A 23,331-nucleotide genomic window follows, 5' to 3' on the forward strand; every position below is an offset into this window, starting at 1 on the left:
AAAGTTGGAGAGTATGTACATATTTATTCATTTCCAGGGCTGTAGAGATGGCTTTAAGACTATACACATGCTTACACACATAGATGTAGACATATGTCAAAATGGAAAATTATACCTTTCAAGTATCTACAGGTTATTGTGTATCAGCTATACCTATTTCTGAGAAGTTGTTACTAATACACTGAGGAATAGCCTTTTAAAATAGACATACTAGTGAGCATTCTGCAATGGGGGAAGTTGTGGAAACCTCTGACAGAAAGCTGATGCTCATGGTGCTGTTTTGATGGCATCTTAAAATTAAATGTAAAGTCAAATGCATGAAACTGATATTGGGGGAATTTCAAAGTGATATCTCCCTGTAGACTAGTGTGAACTATGTAATGTGGCTATGAGTTGGAGACACCAGTGTGAACTTATATGTTCAGCTAAGAACACATGGATAGATATAGAAATGATTATAGGTATTCACATATGTCATGACTCTGAAAGGGGGTGCAATTGAACAGAAGTGACTGCGCTCCATGCTGCCATGATTTCTAAACACTCTTCAACAACAAAAAAAGAGAAGGGGTAAAGGAGGGGAGGAGAGAAAGGAGAAAAAAGAAAATATAACCAAATGTTTAATACCAAACGACTACAAATAATTCACCCTGTGAATCCAATACAATCACAAGTAAATATCAGAGAAACCCAAATCAGGGAACAATCTACAAATACCTGATAAATTTGTCTCACAATTATCAAGGTTGCCATAAATAAAATCTGAACATCTTTCATAGATGCTTTGTCTTCTGGGACATGTGATTGTATTCCATTCTTTCTACTCCTTTGCTCCTAATAAGTAGCATTTAGGGAAAAGGAGGGACAATATTACTATGGGGAAACTGGAAAACACTGGTCTGTGTGGTTGCCAAGGTCAACATCATCAGTGATGAGTCATGTTGAAAGAAAGTAATCCCAGGATGATACAATGAGAATGACACTTCACCCCATGTTCTACTCTTCAGATCTGTCAACCCAATATAACCACAAGTAAATATCAGAGAAATCCAAAATGAGGAACAGTGTACAAAATACCTGACCAATGGGTCTCCCAGTTGTCAAGGTTATCAAAACAAAGTCTGAAATTGTCTTACAGACCAGAAGAATCGGCTAAAAGTGATGATGGTATTGTTCATATGATCCTGGAACAAAGACAAGACATTCATGAAAAACCTAATAAAATCTAAATAAAGTATACCATTCAGTTAGAAGTGAAGGACCAATGATAGGTTTTAAGTTTTGGATGCATAACATTATATTAGTTATTTGTTTCATTGCTAAAATCATATGTCTGATAAACAACTTAAAGGAGAGGATGGACTTACTTTGGGTCACAGTTTGAGAGTGTATTCCATTATGAGGATAAAGGCACAGAGGCAGGAGTAGTTCTCAGCTATGGTGTCAGGATTTGAGGCTTACATCTGGGTGAATCAGTAAGCAGAAACCAGAAAAGAAATATGGTAGAGATGTAGACTCCAAAGCCACCCAGTAATCCAGTTCTTCCAAGACAGCACTACAATCCAAAGGCTCCAAAACTCAAAGCAACATTACTAACTGGGCACCACAGTCCACATGGTGGGAAAGGCTTGGCAGCAGGAAAGTGAAGTGCCTGGTCACACTGGCCTGCAGTCAGGAAGCAGAGAGACTGGAATGCTGGAGCTCAACTTGCTTTCTCCTTTGCATTCAGTCTGGCACCACAGCCCACAGAACGGTACCACCCACGTTGAAGGTAGGTCTTCCCAACTAATCCAACTGCAAAACTTCCTCACAGACATGCCCAGATGTTTGTCTCCTATATCCTTTCAAGTTGACAATCAGTATTAACTATGTTATTGATTAATATTTTGTAGGCGGTTAATATTCTTTACCTCCTATGAGATTTCATTTTAGGTCTCCCAGTTCTATTTCATGGGCAGATGTGTCTATGTCCCTGTTGTTTTTTGTTTGCTCTTGACTGATAACTGATACAGGAGGGCCCAGCCAACTGCAAGTGGTACCGCTCCTAGGCAAAGATGGTCCTGGGTTGTATGAGAAAGTAGCCTGAGCAATCCAGTAAGCAGCATTTCCCCATGGCTTCTGCTCCAGTTCCTGCCTCCAGGATTCTGCCTTGAGTTCCTTCCATGACTTCCCTCAGTGATGGACCACCTAGTGTGAGATGAAATAAAAAGTTTCCTCCCCAAGTTTCTTTTGGGCATGGTGCTTTATTACAGCATTAGAAACCCTAACTAATATGCTCTATCTTTATGAAATTAGGAAACATTGGACCTCCAACTTTTTATTTCTTTTCCAAGATCTTTTGGCTCTCTTGGGATCCTCACAATGTTGCATGAATTTTAGGATGTAGCTTCATATTTCTGGAAAAAAATTAAATTTTGTAGGAGTGACATTAAATCTGTGGATCAAGTTGGGTAACACTGATATTTGTGTAAGCCAGTCATTTGTATCTATAACAAAATACCTGAAACCAACAATAACAAGAAAAACCTAAAGGAGGGAAGATTTATTTTGGCCCGTGGTTCCAGAGATTTTAATCCATGGTCCAGCTATTTTAGGCCTGTCATGAGAGCATGGGCAGAACAAATATGCTCATCTTATATGTCCAGGAAGCAGAGAGAGACAGAAAGAAGAAGGAATTGGTGACACGAGACACATTGAAAGGTAGGGCCCAGTGACCTACTTCCTCGAGCCAAGTCTATGCCCTAACAATGAACTCACCGACAGATTAACTCATTGATGGATAAAGCTATCACCTTCAGAATACAATCAGCTCTCAGCAGCACCACCAGCTGGTGCTTAAGGCTTTAGCATAGGCCTTTTGGAGTGACAAAATATATCATAACAATATTAAGTCATAGTCCATAAACATGGAGTGTCTTTATACACACACACACACACACACACACACACACACACACACACACACACACACACGTAAACTTCAACAGTGTTTTGTAATTTTATTTACAAGTCTTTAATCTCCTTGGTTAAGTTACTGATTATTTTTTTATACCTTTCAATATTATCAATAATGAATTTATTCACTTGATTTCTATTTTAGGTTGCTTATTTTAGTGTATAATCTTTGTATGTTTACTTTTTTTAAAATGCGTGAGTGCACCATGTGCATATCTGCTGTCTAAGGAAGAAGGTATTGGGTCCTCTGGAACTGGAGTTATGGGTGATTGTGAGCACTGTGTGGGTGCTGGGAACCAAACCCAGGCTATCTGTAAGAGCATCAAGTGCTCTTAACTATCGAGCAATCTCTCCAGACTCTGTATGTTGACCTTTATATATTGTTGTCTATATGGTAGTTGTAACTCTTTTAGATCCTATTTGGTCATGTTGTGCTATTAAATTTGTTTCTATAGAACTTTGCTAAGACTATTCATATCTGTCTTTATAATAGCTATTATATAGTTTTCTTATAGTGTTGTTGTCTGGCTTTGGAATTCATAAAATAGTAGCATCTTGAAATGAATTAGTATCCTTTTCCAATGTTCTTGAGGGGTCAAAGGATGATTGGTGGTATTTCTTTAAATATTTGGTAGAATATGTCAATGAAGCCACCCTAGGCTTTTCTTCAATGGGAGGTATTTGAATGCTGGTTCAATCTTATCACATTATAGAGTTTCTTCATGATTCATTCTTGGAAGGCTTTGTGTCTGTGGGTGTTTGTCCATTCATCTAGGTTATCCAACCTATTGATGTCTTGTTCATACTTCTCTTTTATAATCTTTTATCTTTCTGCAGAATTGGCAGTAGTGACCCTGCTGTCATTTCTGATTTTAGTAATCTGAGTCTACATTCTTTTGTTCTTAGTCAATCTAGTTAAAGTTTTATTGGTTTTTGTTGATCTTTTTGAAGAGCCAACTTTTGGCTTCCCTGATTTTCTCTATTGTTTTTCTATTCTCTATTTTGTTTATCTCTACTGTAATCTTTATTATTTCCTTCCTGCTGCTGGCTTTGGGGTTAGTTTGTTCTTCTTTTTCTAGTTCCCTAAAGTATAAATTTAGGTTGTTGATTTGAGATCTTTCTTAATGTAAGCATTTATAGCTATAAATTTCTGTTCAGCAGTATTTTCACTACATCCTGTAAACTTCAATGTTATATTCTAACTGCTCTTGTCATTTCTTCCCTGATTCATTGTTTTTTTCAGAGTGTGCAGTTTAATTTCCACATACTTGTGAAGTTTTCAGTTTTCCTTTTGTTTTTGATGGAGTGAGGAACAGTGCTTGGGGTCAAACCAGGGCCTCTCATAAAGTAGGCAAGAATGGTGCTGGAGCTAGACCCTCAGCATTCTTTTTATTGATTTCTAACCTCTAGTGTGTCCAGAGGAGACATTTTGCTGGATACAAATATTCTTAAATATATAGAAATGATTTTGATGACATAACATACAGTCTACCTTAGAAAACATCTCACATGCTTTTGAGAAAAATATGTACTCTACTGTTGTGAGGTGAAGTATTTTATATCTCAGCTTTTGGATCTACTGGATTCACAATGATGTTTGAACCTTCTGTCTGAATGTCTCATCTTTATCATTGAAGTGTGTTATTACTGTAGAATTATGATCTCTCCCTCACAGAAGCTCATGTTTGCATCACGTATTTGGAGACCCTGGAAATGTTTAAGATTGTTGCCATGTACAAACTGTTATTAATATGAAATTCTCTTTTGGCCTCATACATTTTTATAATCTTTTTTGTGTGTTATCAGTATATTTCTTCCAGACCTCTTTGGTTAATACTTACATGGCACATGTTTCACTATTTTATTATCAGTATTTTTCATTTATTTGAATCTAAAGTGTAGATAGCATATAATTGGATCCTACTTAAAATTCTACTACTGCCTGTCTTGGCATTCAAGAAATAAGTTCATTACATTAAAGAATTTTCTAAACAAAGACTTACTTTAGCCTTTTTTCTATTATTTTCTATGGGGCTTATGGGGTTTGATTCTTGCCTTCTTTTTGGTTATTGGGTATTTTTGTGTTTATTTTGTACATAAATGCTCTAGTTGTATTTTGGGGCTACCATGGATCTTACACTCAGTGACTCAGCTTTCTAACGGTTGGATTTAGATTTGCACCTGTTTAAGCTCTAAAGCACACAAAATTCTGTTTCTGTACAACTGTGGCTCCACCTTTAAGTTGCTGATGTTACAAAGTGTGCATACTCAAGAACAAGTCCACACAATGTTTTTCTGTGTGCTTGCCTATTGGGCTGAACAGAAAATGGAAAGGGGAGTTAAAAGAGCAAAATTAACTTATACCTGCTTTTACAATTTTTCATATAAATGAATTCTAGCAGAGAGATTTATTTCCTCTACTGGCCTCAAATTCTGCCTAGCATTCTTACATTTTTCTTAAAGGACTTCAGTTAGCGTTTCCTGCCAGGGACACACAGTAACAGATCTTCTGGCTTTTGTTTCTCACAAAGCCTTTGTCTCACCTTCTGTTCTTTAAGAATGGTTTTGTCAAATGCAGACTTCTCAGTCAACTTTTTTCTTCCTTTCCAGTGGTTGGAATATCAATGCCTCATGCTATACAGGATTTTGGAAGAATGTACACAGAAATTCCTAGTGAGGATCCCTTGCCTGTGTTTGGTGATGTCTACAGTTTTCAACATTTTCTTCCTCTTGACTCTCAATAGTTTGTCATAGGTCTCTTTGAATTCCTCCTAATAAGATTTATTTGGTGTTGTGGGATGGTCTTTCTGCATACTATAAATATGTGTTGCTACCATTGGTTAATGAAGAAGCCACTCTGGCCTATGGTAAGACAGGTTATAGCCAGGTGGGAAATCCAAGAGAGAGACAGTGAGAAGAAAGGTGGAGTCAGGGCAGGTGCTATCCAGCCACTCAAGAAACAAGATACCAGTAGACTGGTAATACCACAGCCACGTGGCAAAATATAAATTAATAGAAATGGGTTAATTTAAGATGTACTAGCTAGCTAGCAATAAGCCTGAGCCATAGACCAAACAAACAGTTTGTAACTAATATTAAGCCCCTGACTGGTTATTTGGGTACTGGCAGGCAGGGAAAAAAGCTTCCAGTTACAATTTTGGGCTTGTATATTCATATCTTTCTTATATTTGGGGGCTTCTTAGCTACTGATCCTTTAAGTAACTCTCTCCCATTTTCCTCCTGGGTTTCCATGATGTGCATGCTGGTCTGCACAGAGATGTCCATCCAAATCCTGGCTCTCAAGCTTCTTCTCCAGTGTTTCTCTTTCAATTCCTGACTCGGTAATTACAATTATCCTATCTTCAAGTTCACATTTGCTTTTGACCCTTTGTTGTGACTTTTCAACTCCAGTACTTAAAAAAATAATAATAATCTTTTTTCAATTAAGAAATTTTTTATTGATTTTATATACCAACCACAGATTCCCCTCTGTTCCCTTCCCCTGCCCCTCAGCCTACTCCCCTCAGCCCACCCCCCATTCCCTCCTCCAACAAGGTAAGACCTCCCATGGGGAGTCAGCAGAGCCTAGTACATTCAGTTGAGGCAGGACCAAGCTCCTCCCCCTGCATCAAGGCAGTGCAAGGTGTTCCACCATAGCTAATGGGTTCCAAAAAGCCATCTCATGCACCAGGGAAAGATCTTGATTCCACTGACATGCATACACCTGTTCACAACCACACAAACACATGTTAATAATTAAATGTAATAAAATATTTTAAAAGTAAAAGCTAAATGAGCTATATATCTTCTCTTGAGCCTATTAGAGACCTGAGTACACAGAAATACCTTGTGCAAAGACAGAAAGGACCTTCTGAGAATGGTGCATCAAATGCATTCTCGACTTCTGATATTCCCCATTTATGGTGGATATATTGGGATATGACCTCCTTACAATTCTAGGATCATCTTTAACTTAGGACACTTCAGATTTATTTCTCTACAAGTAGAACATTTCAATGATGATGTAAAAACAGATCTTCAAGTTTGTGCATGAGAATCTTTTTAAATTGATCTTGCAAAGTTCATAGGTTTCTCTCATATAGTTCATAAAATATGTATTATTCTGTAAATATATATTGGGGACTTTTTTGACCAATAAAATACCCAGACAGATGTTACTGTGAGGTAATTTGGGGAGTATTGGGAGCCATCTCTCAAAGAAGCTGTGTCTCCCAAAGACTGTCTTATAGGCATGGTTAGGATAATCAGAACTATCACATATCCAAATTAAGATGGATTGTTCCAAGTTAAGATATTATAAGCCCATTCTCAGGTCATTTATTCATCATACATGGGTATCATCAAACTCTTTTCAAAATATGGCATCATATGCTTTACTTTCTCAATATTTACTATTGTTTTGAGCTTACAATATTCAAACATTAGGCAAAGAGGAAGCCTCCTGTGTGACATGATAATATGCTATACAGTGGCACTTGGGAACTTTGCCTTCAAGCAGGTCTCATCACATCAGGGCTCAGTTGGGGACATTGGAAAGCACCGTGTCTGCACAGATTCTTCATTCAGCACTTTATCTTCTCTGCCACCATATGCTAATGTTGGGACGCCAGCATTGAGGTAATGATGACCATCACATTCACATTTTTCTCTGACCTGCTTATTTCCCAACACTTGTGTCAATACTCTATAAAGTTTAGAATGTTAATCATGTGTTTAAAAATGAGGAAAACAACATGCTGTGACCTAGCCATGGTGGTATGTACTCATTGCCCACACCTACAGGACAAAATAATCACTTGGTGGGCATTCAAAACATAATGATTTTACTACAAGCTACTCAACGAAGGAAGTTGCCGTTGAATTTAATGGTTTTTTTTTTTTTTTTACTTTTGGTTTTGGTTTTGGTTTTGTTTTGTTTTGTTTGCTTAGAACACGTCTACATTTTTCACTTGGAGTTAACCCAGAGGCATCCATTATTTTTCAACAGAACCTGTTTTCTGTCTTTGGGCATGGGCCCTATCCATGCAGTTTCCCCAAGCTAGGAACCCAGAGTCACCATTGGCTTCTTCTCACTCACTTCCGACTTACAATTAGTCTCCGGACCTCGTGAGTCAGCTGCCTTATCTTCTTCAGCCCCTGCTTTTCTCCCCCACCCCTGCTGTCCATCTTTTTTAATTTTATAATTTAATTTAATTTTACATATCAGCCACGAATTCCCTTGTCCTCCCTCCCCCCAACCTCTCCCCAAACCACCCCCCATTCCCATCTCTTCCAGGGCAAGGACTCCTCTGGGAATTCAGCTCAGCCTGATGGACAGCAGGAAGAGGGGACGGGACCTGCTGTCCATCTCGATTGAAGGCCTTCCTGACTTTTCTGTACTGGTTTTCTCACTGATACTTTCCCTTCAGAACCAATGTCCTACCTTGGTCTCAAGGTGTTCGTCCTATAATCCAAATCTTTGCAAGGTTTCTGGCATTGAGTTTGGGAGCACTGAGGACATGTCCAGGCCTCCCTTCCATCCCTCTCCTGCCTCCATTATTGATACTTAGACCCCAGAGGCACAGAATCTCTCTTGTGAGCAGGCTTTTGTAGAGATGTTATTCCTTTTGGAACTGTCCTTTTCTCAGGCTTCCTTACCTAGTTAGTGACTGGCCCTCATGGGTTGCAATCTTGACTGGTCGCTCTTAGGTAGACAGGCCTGTGTATGAATGCTCCCTTGGTCATTTGCTTGGCTTCCTAGATCTTAATTTTCATATTCATTAATAGGAGAAAATAACAGCAACCTTATGAGACTGTTAGGAACTAAAAGAATAGTAACTATAAAGGACCTGGTAGTTTAAAATACAACACTATGAGACCTTGAAGATACAGAGAGGAAAATGCCATGTTGTATCAAGTCCCACCCAATGACTTTGTTTTACCTTAACTGCCTAGATAAAAGCTTTGACTCTGAATTCAGTCTCAAATGTTAGCAAATTCTTAGGTCCTAGTTTAGAATTTCAACACATGAATTCAAAGGCACACATCAGCTCAACATTATTCCTCAACTCCAGTTCCTACTGGGTGCCAATCCATCCATGCTAACCCATCCATTCTTTCTCTTGTCCCCATGGGCTTGGACAATCAGTAACCACCGCTGGTTTGTCCTTTGTCTGCTTAGGTTCTATCAAGCCTAGCCCACCAGTCATTAAGTAAATCCTCTCTAAAGTTCCCCAGTCTCTCTGGGAGAGTTCACTTTCCTGCCTGGATGCTGGAGCATGCCTTTCCCACTCTACTCCAGCACTTAGTGATACAACTGACTTCTCCTCTATGTTCCTTGTGGGGTGAAAAGTTCTTTAGAAGTATAAACTGTGATGTTTACCTTTGTATCTTTAGGTCGAGCCATATCTGCCGTATGCAGATAATCAACATTTGTGGAATGATTTCTGCACTAACTACCTCTTCATACTAGCCTGGCACTCTCCTCCTCACTGACAAAACTACAGAAGCTGAGTTTAGAGTCTGATGACTCTCCAGTGTGTCAGACATGGACCCTTTGGTTGCTATAAAATCAGAAGTGGGAGAATTTCTGAGGAGGGGCCAGGGATAGAGTGAGAACCTGGGACAGCAAACATTTCAATTTCTCCTTACTTTGTGTGGCCTGAAAAAAAGTCACTTCATACTTCAATAGCCAACCGGTTTAGACTAGACTGTGATGATCTGTAGAGACCTTCTAGTTCTATGATTTGATTTCTGTTAATGTCTGCAAAGACAAATTTGGTGATTTAGATGATTATTCCTAATCAGGTCCTAAAGCTGGGTTTTCCTCCATACATGTAGGATAAAAGGTTTCTCTTCAAAAGGCTGAGCACTGCCAACTTGCACCTTTATAATAAACTGCTTTTACTATCTAAATGTGTGACTTCTCTAAAGTCCAAAGGTTTTTCTTAGCGATGTACCTCTGAGAATCCCATGAAAGGGAAGGTAAATGAGTGAGGATGGGAACACACAACCCCGCCCCTCAAACAAAGAGCACATTTTATACAGCGCTTATTCTTCTGGGCATAAGACACCTGCCTCACTCCCTTCGTTATAGTCCCTTTGGAAAAGATCATTTATGGACTAAGATCTCCAGAACACAACATGAGGATGTGTCAATCTTATATTTCTGACCATAAATCACCAAAGTTGTTGAACTTGAAACACATATGGGAGTGTATGTTTGAAAATTTCTTGCATAGAAAAAAATCAGGGCCATGGATACAGCTTTAAAGCGTGGCCAACTCAAGATACATCAGATTATATAGAAATTAATTGTGTACATATCCTTCTTTCCAGTAGACTTATCAATGGATGTGTACTAAGCATGGGAGAAGTTTTGTTTTTATTTTTGTATCTCCAAATTCTGACACAAAGCCCAGAACATTAAATATTGGTTGGTTGAATGACTATAAAAGATCCTCAGGTGCTTGGAATGGGCACCGTGCCTGGTGCATTTGACACCAAGTCAGTGAGTGAGCTGTGGGCAGCAGACAGCAAAGGGATTTCAGTAAAGATGACTAATTGAGGCATTTGTGTGCTAACCCACCACACTGTGGCACTCTGAAAGCCTGTAGGAGCCTGTTAGTTTTCTTTTCAAGCTGTCGTTTTAAGCACCATAGCCTCAATTTGACATCATCAGGCTCCTGGGCTCTCTCATGCTGATTCAGTGGATGGTTTCTAAAGAAAACACTCACATGGAAGCAGACATGAATGTTGGCTTACTTTGACAGAGATCAAAATACATTTCTCCCCATCAACAAATACTGATAGCCACTTTCCTAAGCCAGCCAATATTTCCTTTCTGGAAAGCAGAAGGGTTCTCAGCACGTGTTCCAGGCCAGTGTTGCCAGTGATGTTCAGTGATTGCAGACAGCCATTCTCTCCCCACATTTTACAGGTAAGATTTCCTTAAATGAAAAGGAAAGTGCTTAAATGATTGTTTTGTTTCTCATTTAAAGATAATCCCCATTTCACCAAAATGCACCATAGATATAAGGAAACCAGCTGCCCTGTATTGCTCAGGACCAAAGTGGTTCCTGGGACACTAGATTTTCTGTTTGAAAATCAGGAAAATGTTTACCAAGCAAGAACAAATAAGTCACCTCACATGACAGACACCCTCTATCAAGTCAAAGAGTCTGATAAACCAGACTTCAAGAAATATTACTAAGTTTAAAATAATAGGGGGTAATCTTACAAACAAAACCCACATTTACATATATTACAAATATCTATATAAAGCAATGTATTATATATCTTTAAAGAAATACAAAAAAAGTGGTAAGGGATTACTTATGCAGAACTTCTACATTTAATAACTAACTAGATGGCAGGTGTCCCGTTTAAAATGTTAGCTCTGCACACCACTTCATTAGACACTTGCTTCTGTTGCTCTATGGTGTTCAGATACACAACTGCAGACTTTGAAGTCAACACTTCTACATGCCCTAAAGTGCTAGAGTTGCTATCAATCAAGAGAGAACTAAACTTCCTTTTGCTGCAAGAAGTAGCTGCCTGCCACGGTGTGGGGAAAATATCAGCAATGCCGAGAGCCTGCAGCTGTTTGCTTAGTAGTTATGGACACTACAAAACAGCAAGAGTTCTTCTTAAATTATGCTCATCTGTAAAAACACTGTGATGAGGAAAGATGCCGCATACCACCCAAGTTATGTACCAGGCCATCTTCCGGATACCCACTCTATACCTGCATATCACCTGCCATTGGGCTGCCATTCAACCCCTTGGAAATCATGAAGGGGAACTGCTACTTCAAAGTCGCAGGTTTTGTGTCTGGAGAGACAGAGATCTTACATCACCTTGGAGACAGGATGTAACTTCATTTGAGAAAAATCACAACCAGAGACCCTTTAGTGACATACAAGAGGAAGAAAATATTCTCTTGGACGTTTGAGTGAAGTAGAAGAGGAGTTGAGGCTATTACAAACCAAATATGAATGTTCTAGTCTGTTCAGTGACACAAGATGTGCGAGACAAATAGGAGGTCATTGCCACAGTCCTCTCGGGGCCTTGTGGAAGTCTAAGAAAAATCAATACTAATTGTGTGTGACTCAGGAATACCGCAGACCCCCCTTGCTTAATTCTCTGGGCACCAGCTTTCGTTGTGCTGGTTGGTAATCTGGATAAAGGTTATGGAGGTGTGACAAAGCTATGAAAAGTCCAGAGCAACTAGAACTTTAGTGATGGGAGGTCATTTCCAGGAAACACGAATTACTGGTGCTATGTGGTTGCTCTGGGTGAGATTGTGTCTTTTGGGCCCTATCCTTGAAGTTAGGCAATGCTCTGTTAAAAAAAAAAATTCTTTTTTTAAAGATGTATTTATTTATTATGTACACAGAAGAAGGCGCCAGATCTCATTACAGATGGGTGTGAGCCACCATGTGATTGCTGGGAATTGAACACAGGACCTCTGGAAGAGCAGTCAGTGCTCTTAACCTCTGAGCCATCTCTCCAGCCCTAAAAAAAATTTCTAAGGGTAGCATAGTGGTTAATGGATTTTTGGCCCATCATCAACCTGAGGTATGTTCACTGTGTGATGAGTTTCTTAAACTTATAGGACTTCAATGATGACTGACTAGTCAAAACAATGATAACTATTAACAAAGGTAAAACCCAAGACAGAATGTTCAATAGCAACAGTGTTATTTCATGCTAAATGGACTTCCCCATCACAGTGAGTGAAATTTCTCTTGGGACATTCCATTATCTCAGGAAAGCCCCTCCTCCCTCTAGCCCCATCCAGGCTGTGTATATGCCTTCATTTCCAATTCAATTTTGGTTTCATATAGCACAAATTTTTTTTTTATAAATGAGCAAAACAAAGCTCGAGCCCTTCTTTTGGGAGGAGTTCCAAAATGACATCCAGTAGACAAGTGCAAGATGGGTAAGGCAGCCAGAACCACTTCGCAGAACCACCCTGAGCCAAGGCACCCCTTGCTGCCTGTACTGCTAGGCTAGCCTCTGGCCCCTTTGGGCATGTGAAGAAGCAGAAGTGAGCCTCAGAGAGGTGGCTGCCTGTGCAGGTGCAACATGTGCCAAGGATGGAGTCCTCTGACCAGGAACACTTAGGGGGTATCCCACTCTCCCCCACATTGCAGCATCTATGGTCAGTTTGAATAGGGTTTGATGAAGGTCTAGAGACCGTGCCTAGTGTGCTGAAGAGAGGCAGAGTTGATAAGCCTCCTGGTTGTGTCTAAAGCCCAAGGGAGTTGGAGTGGTAGCAGATGGGTGGGTGGGTGGTAAAGCAAGGTTCAAGTTGGACCTTATGTCAGTTCTGACCTGCCAAATACCAACATCAAGTCAAATATTCTACAGGGACTAAGAAGACATCAGTGGTTCAGATATTGCTAGTTGTTTGGGCATAGTTACCAGCCATAAGAAGGTTTTGTTTACACATTATACATTTCAAAGAAACAAGTTCATTGTTGCAGAAACTTTCTGGGCAGGCATGGAGAAGGAGTTGGGTCAAACCATTGGGAAACCAACCACAAACAATATCTAAGATGGAAGCAACAAGGCCAGACAAAGTTTCTCATCCAAAGCTCAGACAACAGACTATCAAGGAGTGGAGCTTCAGAAAACCGTGGGGTCTGACACATCAGCAATGCACCAAAGAGTGGAGCCCAGCAGTGTGGGAAAGCACCCTTGCAAAATTAGCAGTCTCCTCCTCAGTCGGCCCTCTCCTCTTCTCTCTCCCCTCCCTTTCTACTGCCTTTCCCTGCTCTCCTCCTTGCTAACTCTCTCCCTTTCTATACTAAAGTCACATTGTATCTGTCTTTTTAAAATGCAAGTCTATAGGAGTTTGGTCACTACCAGATCATACAGCTATCACTCTATGGTTCTAGGGAACTGATATTGCTGTGGGGTCGGGGGAAGGCAGAGTTGAGTGTCCTCCACTTGGGAGACATCCTCCCAGCACTTGGGAGGCAGAGGCAGGAAAATTACGAATTTGAAGAGAGCCTTGGCTATAGAGAAACTTGGAGGTTAGCTTGGACTACACAAACTTTCTCCAATCTTGGGCTATCTCAGACAAAAAGAAAGTAAAAAAGGAAGAGGAAAGGGAAGGTAGGAAGCAGAAAGAGGAAGACAGGGAGCTTCAGGGTTGACAGAGTGTCTGGTGTATAAATGCATGAATGATTAGTGAAACTCATGCCTGAGACAATTGAACAGATTCCTGACTATGCTTCTTTCCTTAGCCAATGGAAATTTCCCCAGACTGGAGTTTTGAATAAGAAAGGCCCCCATAGGCACATATGTTTGGATTCTTGGTTCCCAATTGGCGGAACTGGTCAGGAAGGAGGTGTGTTATTGGGGGTAGGCTTTGGGTTTAAAAACACCAGGCCATTCCAATTAGTCTACTCTGCCTTGCACTGTGGATCAAGATGTAAGCTTCCGGCTACTGCTCCCATGCCACACCTTCTTGCCTGCTGCCTTGCTCCCAGCCTACCATGAGGTCATAGACGCTACCCTGGAACAGTGAGCCCCAAATTAAACACTTTCTTTTATAAGTTGTGTTGGTCATGGTGTCTTATCACAGCAATAGACAAGTATCTAAGACAGAAATTTAACATCATCCTGGCTGTGTTCCTTTCCTTATCTAACAAATTTTCTCCGATTAGGAACCTATTTTGTGTGCTGGATGCCAAGTTCCACAACAACTTTTCCTGGGAATGGCAGTATAACTCAGTGGTAGATTACATCTGAGGCCCTGGCTTCAATCATCAACACCAAAACCAGTAAGTAAATAAACAACTGGCCTCTGCCTTCAAGAAACTACAGTTTTGGCAATGGTTGGTTGTGCTGACAGTACCAGACATATAGTCTATGACTGTGTATTAAAAGAAAAGCATCGTTTTTCCACCCACTATTAGGAACTAGTGTTCTGTATTTGCAGGACATTGATTCATAATCTGCTCACAGTTTCATTCCTTCCAGGTTTTGCCAATATTCCTGGACTTTACAGGTCAATAGGCTTTATTAACACTCAGAGAAACGCCTGACAGAACCTCCCTAGATCCCAAGCCCTTCTCACTGCTCCACCCAGGCACCTGGGAACCAGGCCTCTTAACCCTCTCCTATGAATCACAGTGCACATACCTAAAGTTCTGAGATCTGAGCTCTGTAAGCCTCTTGTCAGAAAGAAGGAAACTACATTCAGAAGGATGACTGAGGGCTGGAAACAGGTGGCCTTCTGAAGGATGATGCCGTCCTCTATAGAGGCCAACCCTGTGGCTAGGCTATCATGTAGGCTCAGAGGCCTCAAGTGGCCATCTGAGCATCTCTCCTCTGGACAGAGCTGCAGTAACAGGGAAAACAATCTGTGCTTTTGCTTCGGGAGTTCTGGGCTCTGCCTTATTTCTTCTTTCCACACTAATTAGTATCTGTCTGCCTTTCTTTTCCTTTTAGTGCTTGGGCCAAGGCATATTGCACAACTACTCACTTGAGTAGAGGTTTCTCTGAATTCTCTGAAATTATTAGCATACCTAATGATCTGACTTGCTGTCTTGAACTTCTGCTTGTGGACTTTTATACATCATGACAAATATGGGCTGGTCACAAGACATTTATTGTGTCATGAATACTTCACACATCTGTGATGCTGGCAATGCTGAGGGCAGGGGAAATGGTAGGAAGAAAGGTTATGGACGTAATCCTTTTATGAAGCGGAAATCCACTTGGCTCTGGCCTTCACAGCTTTTGTGAATGAGTGAAAACTCAAGTGAGCAAACACATTCCACACTGGATATGAAGTACACTAGGTTGGTTTAGATTTCCCTCCTTTTCATAGTCAGAAGCTACAGAGAAAAAAACTCATAGAACTGCAAGAATTCAAAACCAGACACTAATCATACTGTGATGCAGGGAGGGAGGATTAGGTTCTAGAATGAACGTAGGAGATGAAGAGAGACAGAAACTCTTGTAAGGGATCTCTCTCTGACTCTCTCTCTCTCTCTCTCTCTCTCTCTCTCTCTCTCTCTCACACACACACACACACACACACACACACACACACACAACCACATTCTATTGACTTCTGATGTTAATCATCCTCTTCTCAAAAATGAAATTTAAGGATTTGAGATGAGTTCTGGGCATGTGAGTATTCTAGAAAGACCCAAGGCAAATGCAGGCAAGTGCTAACTCTGTCAAGAGGCAGGTGAGCTCATGCTCTAAGCTATAGTCCTAGTAATATTAATAACAACAATAAAAGCATAGGCACACAAAGAAGTATTCCAAATGGATGGCAGAAGAAAAAAAAACATGTTTTGTGTTTGTCACTTATGTGTGTGTACCAAGTTGTGAACTAATTGTGCTTCGAGAAGCCTGCCTTTCTACTGGAAACAATGGTCAGCGGAGAGTGAAGGAGACTAAGCAATTGTCTGCTTGTCTTTGTAAACTCAGATTCTAGTGGACCCATTTTAAGGAGGAAAATGCTGAGAAAGTGCATCATCTTGCCCAAGGTATTCCTAAGGGTTGGGGATAGACGGTGGTCATGTGGTTCCCCTAGTAGAGTCCATTGCCTATGCTGCCCCCGAGCAGCAGGAGTGATGGCATGATGGCAGGATGGTGCAGGGGGAAAGAGGGCAGGCTGCCCAGGGAGCAGGAGGAAGACATGAGGGGGACAGGACGGAACAGTCCCATAACAAGGAGCAGAAGCAGGCCACAGTCTCCCCCTGTGGGCAGCGACAGTGTGAGTGCACATTAGGGAGGTAATGCCTCTTATTGCCCAGGACACAAGACTGAGCCAACGAGCGCTTCCCTCAAGTTTTTAGCACTCTTTAGGAACTCTTAAAATATTTTTGTATATGTTTGCCTATTTGTGTGTGTGTGTGTGTGTGTGTGTGTGTGTGTGTGTGTGTGTGTATGTGTGTGTGTATACTCACAGGTGTGGTCAAAGGACAACTTACAGAACTTGGTTCTCTCTTTCCACCATGTGGTTTCCAGCGACTGAATTCAGATAATCTGATTTGGTAGCAAGAACCTTTACCAGCTGGGCCAGCTCAACAGAATTTCTTTTTTCCTGGTTTTTGTTTGTTGGTTTTTTAGAACCTCTCCACTGGTTTCTCAGCCAAGAGTCCCTTAATCAATTTAACAAATGTTTACTCTATTTTGTGCTTTTTGCTATCCCGGGCCATCTGGCAAAGTAGTGAATAAGACAGAAAGGCCCTTTTCAGGAAGTTGCTGTCTTATGAGATAGGTCAATATTAAGCAATTAATAATTTCTGATCATAGCGCTATGAAAAAAATAAGATGCAGTCATGTTATAGCTACCTGAAGTATCCCGTATAAATTTGGTGGTTTAGTGGAAAGAAGAGTCTCTAAGACGACCTTTGTTCTGAGACCTCAAAAGAAGGTATGCAAAGACTTGGAGATTGAGATGTCAGTAGCACAGGACCCTGGGCAAGATCAAGCTAGGAAGCCGAAGAAAGAGCAGAGCAGCCTCTGAGGCTGGTCCCAAGTGGACAGAGGGGTAAATGATACAGGGCCAGCAAAACCAGACTGTCACATCAGCTTGAAGCATGACATGTCTTCATTCAACAAGTACTGAGTATCTACTGAGTGCAGGGCATTGTCAAGAACACAAAATGAAAACGAGAAACTTCTAGCTCAGTGGTTCTCAATCTTCCTAATGCTCTAACCCTTTAATACAGTTTCTCATGTTCTGGTGACCCACCCCCACCATAAAATAACTGTAATCTTGCTAGTTATGAATCCGAATGTAAATATCTGTGTTTTCTGATGGTCCTAGGCAACCGCTGTGAAAGGGTCGTTCAGTCGCCAGGTTGAGAACCACTGCTCTAGCTGAAGGCTTTTCGCATCTGTAAAAGGAAATTTAAAATTTAGGATGGATGATTGATGGACCTCAAATAATTTTATTACATGCTAGAATGCAACCTACTCTAGACAAAATCGCAAAACAAGTGTGTGGGGTAGGAGACTTTCTGGGAGCAGTCATTTCACTCAACACATTTCCCCGAAGGAGACCCTCAACCATTTACATCCTCCAGCGGCCTTCCTCTCCTAGACCAGCCAGGGTCCTATCTTGCAGAGGTGAGTCACCTAGCCCACCTTTCCCAGAGCGTGCTCCTTCTCGGTCTGGGTTGGGTGGGGCAGGGCCACAGGAATCCCCCGCCTAAAACTGTTGGCTCAGAAAACCCAGACAGGGGAGCCCCAAACCCAGGCTCTGTTTAGCACCTGATTCACCCAGGGAGTCAAGGCCCTAGACACTGCCGGTAACTGGCATCAGGGAGCCCCAGGGGAAAACGCCTTTGGGGACTTGGGTACCCCCTACCGCGGCGACCGCCTCCACCCGCGGCGCGCTTGCGCGAACTTGCGGGCTTAGGTGCGCGTGCGCGCTTCGCGGGCGTCCGGCCGCGGGGGCCAGGGCCGCTGTCCCCGACGTGCGCAGGGCCGGCCGCCATGCCGTGTCTCCGGCGGAGCGCGCTGCGAGCGCCGCCCTGGCGCCGCCTCCCGCCGCCCCGCCCGCTCGCCCATGCACGCGCCGGCTCCTCCCGCGAGCACGGAGCGGAGAGCGCGGCACGGCCATGGGGAGTGGGATGAGCCAGGTAACGTCCGGGCCCGGCCGCCCCTTCCCTCTGCGGCTTCCGCCGCCGGGCCCGGCCCGCACAGTCTGCCCTTTGAGAGCCAGGACCCGGGGCTGGATGTGGTCTGTCCCCCTCCCTTGAGACCGGGCCCCTTGACGCCTGCCACCCACAGCATTGGTGAACCCGGGCCAGATGGGCGGTTTCTGTAATTTCCTCTTCTCTTCCCCAGATTTGTGTGCGCGTGCACAGATAAGCCGCTCTAGTGGGGAAGTTCACGGAAACCCTAGAACTGACCCGGCTTTTGGTGTCTGGAGCTCGTTGACCCTAGGTTATGGGGCTTCCGTAGGCTGGCTACCTGTTGGCTGGCTGTTGTATGCACTAGGCCTTTTGGAGGATCTTTCCTTGCCCCTGATGTGGTGCTAACCCCCTGGGCCAGTTTCTTCACCCCCCACCCTCTAGGCTGAGGATGGTCTGGCGGTGACAGACAGTCCTCTGGGGTCTAGTTGCGTCAGCCTCAAGATTAAGGAACTTACTGGTTTAAAGGGAAATCTTACTATGGGTCTAGATACCTGGGACTAGGACAAGTACTTCTGTACAAGTATTTTTTAAATATTCTTGTGTTTGGTGAGCTTCTGGCCTTGTGTCCCCACCCACCCACCCACCTCATCTCCGTATACATTCGCTGTTTATGGGCTATAGTGGTGTGGCTTGCTTTCTCTGTTCTCTTCCCTCCTCTTCACCCTTCACATTGGTCACTGCTTTGGGGTGAGGGCACCGCAGAGGTTTAGTCATTTCCATGAGAATGAATGTCGTGGCAGCGATCCAAAGTAGGGGGCTGAACGTGTCCCTAGTGGACTGGTGCGTGCTCCTTAACTCTTTCCACAGTCCCCACGCGTTTGCCTGTTGTGAACCAGTATTCTCACTGAGGTATTTTGGTGACTAGGATTTAAGTCACTGCACATTTCATGTGCCAGTGATCAGAAACTCCCTCTCTTGGATGTGTGCTTGCATTGTGTCCCCATTAGTGCGGGGATCCATCAGCACTATGACCAGTGCAGACCTCAGTCTGGGGTTGGGGGCTCGGTTGCTTTTTCACTGACTGTGGCTGTGCCTTCACTTTGCTTTGGCATTTCTAGTTTGTTCCAGTGGTCACTGCCCCTTTCTGCACTTGGTTTCTAGTATTTTATATTATAATTGAAAGAGTAGATTTAGGTATGCAAATGATTGCCCAAGGAATATTAATTTCACACTTCATAGCAAAAGTGGTAGTATTCATATTCACATTGTGCTATTTACCTTTCAAAGTAATAGATTTCTTGGCTATTTTATTATCATAACTATCTTGTGCAGAAGCAATTTCCAGTGTAGAAATGAAAAACTATAGGTACAGAGAGATTTATATGCTTCAGTGGTTCAACACATACTGTGTACTGAATGTGGGCCAGGTGTTGTCCTTTTGGGGACAGAGGGAGGAAGCCAGTGCAGATGACAGAGAAGTCCTTCACAGACCTTCTTAGTAGGCCATTGCTGGTCTAGTAGAAATATGACATGAACCACATCATTTAAAATTTTCTAGTAAAATTTCTTTGAAATTTAGAACAGGTGATCATCTTACAAATATTTATTAAACTGAGTTTATTTAAAGCATTTAAATATGTAACCAATAAGTAAAATTATTCTGCAGTCTTAAATTCTCATTAGGTACTTGGTACATTTTCAATGCTCAGGAACCACTGGCTGATGGCCAGTGCACAACAGAGATTACTGTGTCTCTGTACCTGTCTGTGCATGTGTGGTGGTGGTGGGGTGCCCACCTGGAAGACTAAAGGCCCTACAGATAATTTCCAGAGTGTGGGGAAAGTAGATATCATTCTAAAAGGTGGATCCCTACTAGAGTAAACATGCTCAATCTGAAGTCAGAGGGAATTACCTGAATTACAAGTCAAGGCAGTGACGAAGTAAGTTGTTGGAATCAGGTGACCCAGAGCTTTAACCAGAGTTCTTCTGTGTATTGCTGTGTAACTTTAAATGGGGTTCCCTTTAAAAGAAAGAAAAGAACAGTTTGTTTAGAGATTCAGCAGAAGGTGCTAATGTTGGAGATGTGATTCTAAGAATATAAATAAAATGGGTGATGCCTTAGAATTTAAGAGTGTCACTTAGAAGGTGTTTATATGAGGTTCTTGGGGCAAAATCTCTCACCCTATACAAATTGGTCATCTTTGGCAAAGAATTACGGACTAAGCAATGTCTCTCCACTCTGACTCTTTGAGGGACTAGCAGTTTTTAGGCCTCATGGTAGATCTTTGTCCCAGTGTCCTCTCTGTTATTCAGAGGACAAACGGGAAATGGCCTATGTATTCTGTCCAGTTAAAGATGAGAGAAAATAGCAACAGAGAGCAAGCATCTTTGAGCTTCATGTTATGTACTTGTAACACGCTCTGAGGAAGCCATATTCCTCTTTGTGCAGACTGGGAAAGGAGATTTGAGGAGTCTAGATAAGACAACTACATCCTGATGCAAGAGGTGGTGGAACTGGGTTTGGATCCCAGTTCCCATTGATTAGAGGAGGGTAGATCTCTTTCCTTTGACCAGGGCTGCCAGTTTGTCTCAAGTAGATCCTAAAAATATCTAAAAATAACCAGAACAGACCACCACAGATTAAGATTCATTGTAAAACAAAGTCACTCTCTTCCTTCATGTTTGACTTTGATAAAGGGGGTGTTAAAGGCAGATATCTCCAACTGTCTTTGTGTAAGTCCCAAGTAGACATTCTGAGCTGACCAGAATTGCAGTTGCCAGTGAGTCTATGGTACCTGGGCCCTTTAGTAGTACTTTGTTGCCCTGGAGTAACTTGCTTGTTCTTCACCAGCTCCGTGAAGAAGTGCTGTTCATTCCATACCTATTTTGCACACGAGGCACATGAAGCTTAAGGAAGCAGGGGCAGGAGCTGAGAATCTGAGTTTGCTTCTCAGCATCTGTGCCAAAAGCCAGACATGGTAGCATGTGCTTAGAACCCCAGCCCTGGAAAGGGGGAAATAGCATGATCTCTGGGGCTTGCTGGTCAGCCAATCTAGCGAAATTGAGACCTTGTCTCAAAAAATAGGTGTAGAGTAATTCATGATTAAATTAAAATTAGCCACTTCTGCCCTGCATATCTACACATGTTCACATACCCCCATACATGTATAAGTATATATGTTCATGCACACAAATACAAATACATGTACACACGAGATGCTGGCCAAGTTACCCACCCGATGAGTGAGTGGCAGAGCCTGGACTCAGAGCCAGTTGGTCTGGCTCACAACCAGGAAGCAGATAGCCTCATGGTATGACTGAGGGGCCAGCCTAGTAAATGCTTCTGCTAATCAGCACACTGTTGCATGTCTTTTTTGTGTGGAGTCTCTGAAGCCAACTGACCCAAAGTTTTCTCAAGAGTTTGGACCAACACATTTTATTGTCTCTTATTAGTCTTAAATACTGCAATACATCATTAAAAACAAAGAAAGGGGGTCGGTGGTGGCACACACCTTTAATCCCAACACTCAGGAGGCAGAGCCAGGCGGATCTCTGTGAGTTCGAGGCCAGCCCGGTCTACAGAGTGAGATCCAGGACAGGCTCCAAAGCTATAGAGAAACCCTGTCTCAAAAAAAAAAAAAAAAAAAAAAAAAAAAAACCAAAGCCACAAAAACACTCTCTTTATTAGGCATGATATCAGGAGCGCTGCCCCTCTCCCCCATGCTTCTGTGCATCCTTTGATCAGCCTATGACAATGACAGGTGGGCAGAAGCTGTGCTGTTGTAGGTCAGGAAAGGAGGACCTTCTGCCTCTGACATCTGTCCTCCAGTGACTACCAGTATTGTTTAACTCATGAACATTCACCTGACTGGTCTGGTGGCCTCTTCCTCCTCCTGTGCCTTGCCTGCTGGGCAAGGATATTGTCCTGACATTTTGTGGGAATCCTGCTATGGCATCAGTTGGTATTTTGCATGAGAAGCCTTCAGTTGCTAAGAGGGCAGAAGTGTCAAAAGGCCTGATTTTTCTCTCCCTGGATTTATAGATACTTAAAACTAAAAGGCCTTGATGGTTGGCATAATCCAGTCTCTGTTTTCTCTAAAATGGGTAGAACAATGCCTCTCCAGTTACCACTCACACTCTTGGGAGAAGCAACAGGGAATTTGGGGGGGGGGGGGCATTTTTACAAACTGTAAAGCATGAGCTCTGTGATTGATTAGTGTTCTTGGATTTGTCCACTGATGAGTACAGGGATGTGTCAGGCTTGGGTATGACTGACATCTGTTTTAGAATGACTTTCTCTGTGAGAAGATAAAGGAGTGAAGGAAGAATTACCATTCCAAGGAGATATGTGCCCCCAGTGTAGAGAAGACTTCCTCAGCAACTGCCCAGTTTACACTGGGCTTTTATTTGTTTGCCATGCAAGCCTCTGTCACTCAGAATGAGCTAAATGGCTTTCCAGGCCTCTACCCAATGGATGGCATTCTCATCCTCCCCTACACTGGGACAGCCCCAAATCTCCAGTCCCTGATGTTTCTCCTGGGGGCAAACTTGTTTTTTCCAGTTACCAACCTCTGACCTAGTGTTTTCTGTTTTAGAATTACCGACTCATTTGACCTGGGACTGGGTAGTTATCAGGAGTGGACTTAAACCTGTGGGAAGTTCTGTTTCAATGTAAGAAGGGGCTGGAAGTCACACACCTTTGTCCTGTTACAGTGTTTCCATCGTACCTGGGCTGTGTTTGTTATTCATGCAT

General features: G+C 42.4%; 1 protein-coding gene across 2 annotated transcripts in view; it reads left to right on the forward strand.

Annotated features, from left to right (window-relative positions):
- The first annotated feature begins 18,406 nt into the window (after positions 1-18,406).
- Dusp22 (dual specificity phosphatase 22) overlaps positions 18,407-23,331 on the forward strand; it is a 60,333-nt gene continuing 55,408 nt past the window's right edge. For both annotated transcript variants that reach the window (XM_036187818.1, XM_036187817.1), the window contains exon 1: positions 18,407-18,581. In XM_036187818.1, coding sequence (XP_036043711.1) covers positions 18,561-18,581 — 21 coding nt within the window. In that variant the 5' untranslated portion in view covers positions 18,407-18,560. The remainder of the gene's footprint in view (positions 18,582-23,331) is intronic.

Source organism: Onychomys torridus, chromosome 5 (genome assembly GCF_903995425.1).
Source record: "Onychomys torridus chromosome 5, mOncTor1.1, whole genome shotgun sequence".
Classification (NCBI taxonomy): domain Eukaryota; kingdom Metazoa; phylum Chordata; class Mammalia; order Rodentia; family Cricetidae; genus Onychomys; species Onychomys torridus.